The sequence below is a fragment of the Dermacentor silvarum genome, chromosome 5, assembly GCF_013339745.2.
Source record: "Dermacentor silvarum isolate Dsil-2018 chromosome 5, BIME_Dsil_1.4, whole genome shotgun sequence".
Taxonomy (NCBI): domain Eukaryota; kingdom Metazoa; phylum Arthropoda; class Arachnida; order Ixodida; family Ixodidae; genus Dermacentor; species Dermacentor silvarum.
The window spans coordinates 186,100,135-186,106,701 of record NC_051158.1 but is presented as its reverse complement, the minus strand read 5'-3'; the positions used below and the strand labels follow the sequence as shown (position 1 = coordinate 186,106,701).

At 43.2% G+C, this 6,567-nt stretch overlaps 1 protein-coding gene across 1 annotated transcript; it reads right to left on the bottom strand.

The window, feature by feature from the left end:
• Window positions 1-363: 363 nt before the first annotated feature.
• On the bottom strand, window positions 364-3,364 carry LOC125945837 (uncharacterized). The gene is made up of 2 exons (XM_049668146.1): window positions 3,348-3,364; window positions 364-1,427 (listed from the first exon to the last, which is right to left on the bottom strand). Exons 1-2 carry the CDS (start codon window positions 3,362-3,364, stop codon window positions 395-397), a joined length of 1,050 nt encoding a protein of 349 aa, XP_049524103.1. The 3' UTR covers window positions 364-394.
• Between the last annotated feature and the right edge of the window lie 3,203 nt (window positions 3,365-6,567).

Genomic DNA, 6,567 nt, shown 5'->3' with positions numbered 1-6,567 from the left:
CGACACCACGAGCGCAGTTTTTTTTCTTCCTTTCTTTCTTTTTTTCCACGTGAACGAAATGAAAATGGTAGATGTCACTTAACAAATAACCATGGTAAAGGTGTAGGATGAGGTGATAAATACGTTAGAAAAAATAATAAAAAAAGAAATATAATCAACAAATAATACATCAAACAACAAATGTAGAGGCGATGATGTGATAAAAGGCATGAAGGATAAAGAAAAAGCTTTAAAAAAATAACACGAGATGTAAAGATGAAGTCGACGAAAACTATAAACGTGGCTATGAAAAGCATAAAAACATGGTAAAAAAGGTAGCGCTGAGGCGTTGTTTCAGTGTAAAACCAACGAAAAAAAAAAAAAAAACGCAAAATTTGAACGCCAAGAAGGATTTTTACAAGGCACATTCCAGAAAATTAACTTCTTCTGGCAATAACGAGAGAGACGGCGTGCTGATACACTTGTCGCCTGTTTTTATTATATAAAAAGCTTCAACAATCTCCCTTTCGGTCTGGTCCCTCGATTTGAACAAGAACGTTGTGTTTTTGAGAATCGGTTTGCAAGGATTATTTCTTCCGCCCTCATCGTTTCCTCTGCATCTATTACAGTGTTGGGCCAAAGTGCCTCCTGCATTGTTCTTTACATGCCACTGGTGTTCCCGTGCCCTTTCATTAAAACACCTGCCCGTTTGACCAATATAAATGCTGTCACAAGTCAAGGGAATTGAGTACACTACCCCACAAACACACTCGGTGTAGTTCGTTTCGTGCATGGTTGAGCACTGGGGTCTAATCTTTTTCTTACCTGTCACCATTGGGCACACTCTACTAAGTTTGCATGGAGCCGAAAATACGACCTTGACCCCGTAGCGGCTTGCCACCTTTTTGATGTTGTGCGAAACTCGATGAATGTAGGGCATGACTTGCAGTTTATCTTTCTTAATATCCTCTTTCTGTTGCTTTCTACCTTTCAGTTTTTGCAAGAGACTTTCACAGGCACCTGTGATTAAACTCTGAGGGTAACCAGCCGAAAGGAAGCGCCTAACTTGCTGATTGAAACTGAGTTCTAATTTGTGCTCGCAGGATTTTTCCAGTGCGGATTTACAAGCTAGGGTTACGTTGGCCCTTTTAACTAGTTTCGAATGAGCACTTTCAAACGGCAGTGGGGCCTTCTTTGTCCTCGGGTTGTAATACCAACAGATGTGTTTAGCGTCAAAATGGAGGCTGAGGTCCAGAAATTGAAGGACATTATCCCTGGCTAGCTCGTGGGTGAAGGTGAGCCCTCCCGAAGCTGATTGAAATATATTCAAAATGCGATCTACGGCATCATTGAGGTTATCACTTGTGGACACGTGGAGTATGACTAAGTAATCGTCGACATAACGGAAAATCCGCACGACATGTTCCCCGGAAATTAGTTGCTGAACTCTTTGATCAAACACCGACAGATAGATATCGCAAAGAAGGGTGCGACTGCCGAACCAATGCAAATTCCAGCCTTCTGCACATAGTATTTTCCGTCAAACTCGATGGCCGTGGAACTCAAATAAAAGCTTAACAGTTCAAGGAAATGTTCGGTGCTCACCCCTGCTGTGTTCTGAAAGGCTACTTCTCCAGTCTCTTGAATTTGTTGCCTAATAGCGGCGAACAAACCGTCATGCGGGATTGAGTAGAACAGGTCCTCGATGTCAATCGAAAACTTTGTGGTAGCCATCGGAAGACCTTCTTTCAGGTGTCTGACGACTTCCGTCGAAGATCGGACCAAAAAGGGGTCCTTGCCAACTATCTTTTGTAGGTTCGATTGAAGAAACTTCCCAATTGTCTTTTGCCAAGTGTCTTTCTCTGACACGATGGCACGCAGGGGGCAGTCCGGTTTATGGGTCTTACCGGAGAAGAAGATCTCGAGGTGGCTCGTTACTTTGCTCTCAACAACATTCCTTAATGAATCCAGGTTCATGCTTTTTAGTAGCTTGACGGCAAGACGTTTTTGCTTCTTCGGAAGGAAGTCAGCTTGCTTGAAATTCTTTTTTACGGCTTCAGTTGCCTTTCTGTCAAAAGTTGCGGCAGGCATAACGACGAAACCGCCTTCTTTGTCTGCCTGTAAGACGGCGAGATCGTTTTCCTTGAGGTGGCGCACCACTTTCCTTAAGGGGTTTTTATTCCCCGGCTGTTCACTAACTGTGCGTTGCAGACAGTCCAATCCGTCCCCCACAACGCGTTCCCGCTGCTTTTCCGGAACACGCTGCCCTACTTGACGCACTAAGGCAAGAAGCTCCGACCGCTTGGGTGCTGGCTCGAACGAAAACTTCGGCCCTTTTTCGAGTATCCCCTGTACATCTTCAGGCAGAACAGCGTTCTCGAGAACGGTGACGGTACTGGCAGACACGCTTCTTTTGCTTTTCTCAGGGAGAGCCCATCTTGCGCGTTGCCATAAGAACTCTGCAGCGCTCGCAGCTAACCTTTTATATGCGGCGAGACGACTGGCCGCCATGAACGCGTCCTGGTCGCATTGGAGTAGCACTTTTAGCCAGTCAGAGTAGAGTCTCACGTTTCTCCAGCATTCAGACTTCAATATCTTCGTAATTCTTCGGACGTGGCCCCAGGACGGAATGAGAGGCCCAAATATCGCTTGAACGCGTGGAGGGACGATCCGGCGCTTCAGGCAATAAGCCAGTACGCGGGACTGGCACGTGGACACTGCGATGAGGTTCACACATGAAATAGCTGCCTCTTGCTTAGGTTGTGCACATAAAATAGAGCCCAGAGGAGAAGAAATGTACTTCAGTAGGACGTTCTGGTGGGCTAGTTGGTTCATAGCTTTTTGACGTTTATAAACTGCGCAAGAAAACGAAGACACAAGACGGAAAACACACACGACACCACGAGCGCACACGACACCACGAGCGCTCGTGTGTCGTGTGTGTTTTCCTTCTTGTGTCTTCGTTTTCTTGCGCAGTTTATAAACGTCAATTAGTTTAGACAGCAAACCTCAATACATTAAAGCAATAAGTCCAGGGCTTAGTGCTGTTTTGATGGGCAAGGCCAGGAACCCAACACCCATGTCAATGTCAGGGGGCCTTGGTCAAGCTTTTCCATGTTCATTTTATGTCAATGTCGCTCGTCTCTTTAAGCTGGGAAGTCAAGCAAGATGTGCTCTAGAGATTGCACGGCGCCACATGTAGTTGTCACAACATGGGTTTGTGGACTGGCCATTGCAAAAAAGAAGATTTTTCATGTATGCAACATTCAGTTGAAGCCGGTGAAACAGGGTCTCCAGATGCCGTGGTAGACATTGTGGTAGCCTTGATTGGAGTTCTGTGTTGATGTAGAACAAAAACTTGCAATTACCTGAAGTTGAAGACCATCTTGTATGCCGTTCATTGAGTACATATCGGCTCGCCAAAACTGAAGCCTCACTTTTAGTGAAAAACACTTTTATAAATTTTATGTGATCATGTCCTTTGCGGGCTAACTCATCCGCCTTTTCATTACCTATTATACTGCACTTATACTAATTCAGCATTTACACAATGTAAAACACATTACGAAAGTGCACAAAAATTAAGCAGTACCATGATAGGCATGCTCCCTCTCTCAGCCATGGCAGCAGACAAAGATGATCGACTTGAGACTGTTTGATACAGCATCATACATGCGTGTTCTATTTCGATCACTCTATATATGAAAAATAAGTTCACACAGGATGCACATGATAAGTGAACTATTGTAAGCTCTACTCAGGTTATTTTAGTGAGTTGGGCATGGGCTACGCGTTGTCTATGTATTTATGTAGCAACAACGTAGCTAGCCAGATTTTAGGAAAATGAAAAAATGCATGCCATAACAAACAGTTGGCCAGCACCTGTATTTTATTTGACAGCAAATCAAGATTATTAAATGACTTAGCTGAAAAGGTATCTGACGTAGTAAGTGGTTTTGTTTTTGTCTTTCTTAATTAGTTGCTGCTTTAACATGTACATGACTATGAATTGAAGGCTCATATGGTGGAAGACAGGCCCGCACAAAACGTGAGGAAATATTTATTGCCATTTTTTATTTTCATAACAAACCAACAAATAGTTACTTTGGTTCAGCTTTGTGAATAATGCGCGACGTGTTCTGCATAAAAGTGCAAGATTGGTGCGCTACATTATCTACCTATTCACTATTCAAGTAGCCAAATGAATGGTACCCCCATGAGCACCGTGAAAGAGATCACTGAAATTTGTAGTCAGTAGGCCACAGTAGCTCAGCCTCTGTACCAAACATAAAATCGTTCCAGAAGAAAACAATGCAGGTGAATTGGGTATGCATTCAAGTGTACTATTCAAATCCGCACATCACAAGTAATCTTTCATTGCTTGCTGCATTGCTCACCATTGTACAGACTTTATTGCAGCGCTGTGTGTTTGTGCAGTAAAATAACTTGACAAATCAAAGCTGTGGTTTTTCAGTACACCGAAAGCAACCTTGCGTGTGGCTTAGGTAATATAATGCTCCTACATATGGGTCAGCTTAGTATCAGTCGATTCCTTTACTAGTTGTTCACTATTACTCCTGAACTATACGGTGCCACCAGGCACTGCTGTATTCCTGCAGGCACGCCAGAACAGCTTGGCTATGCACAAACATCCCTTTCCATCGCACTTAAATTAAGGTGGTGCAGATTTGCTGGCAAAATGTGCTTCTCAGCATAAGTGCCTTACATTCAAAAATGCGTTTGAAATGTAAGGGTGATTGCTGGTGTGACATTTTACATTTATAGTGCAAAACCACATCACTGAACAGGAAGGACACCACACAAATACTCGTGTTGTGACCTCTCAGTCATAATGCAAGTAGTCTCCCGAGGTTTCCCTGTGGTTTTTAGCTGTAAACATGTGAAGCAATCTGTAAATTCGAAAATGTATTAAGGAAACTGAGACACTATGAAATGCACCATAGCACTGCACGACATGCAATATAACACTCAGGTGTACACAATTTTTTGTCACATCAGCTCTTTGTGGTGCAGCTCCTTGTGGTGCATATATATATATATATATATATATATATATATATATATATATATGCACTATTTGTAGCTGAAAACAGCATGCATTTCACATTTGGAGCTCAAAATGATCAGTGCGAGAGATTTTTAATGCGTCAGACATTGACCCGGTCACTTGTCCATTGCTTTGCACTTTGATAGCTGTGTTTGGTGCAACTTGAGTAGCATATACGTATATAATGGACTGCTACATACAACACCCGTTTTCACTTCTACTTTGACATTATACCCTCCGACAAAAGTACAGATTGGAATTTTTCTTCACATCAATATTCAAAAGGCAAGCAGGTTTTCGGCACCACACGTCTCCATTTTTCTCACATGGCACTTATTGCATGTTCTGAATGTACATTCATTGCCGGTGGAATATCTTCTAATGTGAAAATACTTTGTTTGACGTATTTACACGTGTATATTTTTTTTACTTACCCATAAATTCTCTCTGCTCTACATGTACATGTACCTCCTTCATTAGGGGTACGTGTGCAGTGCCTTCGTTAGTGCAGTAACTGTCATGAAAGATGTGAATTCATAACATAGAAAGGCTATTAAATATAAACAAGAAACCGACAGGCAAGAGCATCATGACAAGCCAGCTGAGATGGTGGCACTATTGCACAGCTTATTTCCCCCTTGTGCTGTCATACGGTTGCAATCCGATAAGCTCACAAAGGTTTGGGTCAATCCCATTTCAAGTGATGAGTGACAGTTGCATAAGTACATCATCATCTGCCTATATCAATGACTTATACCTCTGTCACACGAGCACGCAAAAACTCTTTTACGCAAGCGGTCTTTTACAAAGTTGAAAGACTTTTGAATGAAGAGGTGTTGCGCAGCAGACACACGGCACCGACGATCTCCTTTTAGTGTTTCCTTCTGGACACGCTACCGAAAGCGAGGCGCTAGCGTTCGAAACAATATCGGCAAAAAAAAAAAAAAAAAACTTGCGTATCTCGAAATTTAAAGTGAAAACTTATTGTTTACACGTTTTTCTAATAAATTTAACATAAGAAACGTTAATATAAAGATTTATTTTAGTAGTTTAAAGAGCGTCATCACGTGACATCCCCAGCCCCTTCGACCTGCTTACGAGAGTACAGAAGAAAATGAGCATTACTGGGTTTACTACACCTTCTGCGAGACATAAAATTATTTTTTATGGTAAGCCTAGGCGACAGAAAATTACGCATTTGCTTATTTTCTTTAATATATTGTTACGGTGATAACGCTTATTTAGGGAGTTAGTATGGCTATATACAAGGTTTGGACAAGCAGCAGCGACGGATGCAAGGCTGTCGCGCGCCTCTGGCCACTTCGTCGCCGTCGTCTTCGTCCGACCGACAGTAGCAGCCCCTTCACTGTCTCGTGGCACTACCCCCTCGGGGCGAGAGCGCCGACCCGGTGCTTGCTACGGCGGAGCAGAGGGTCCGGTTACGTACGGCTTAAGTCGCGCAACGTGTACGATAGCAGAGCGTGGGGGCGTAGACGGCGCTGGTGCGGTGACTGGCTCGA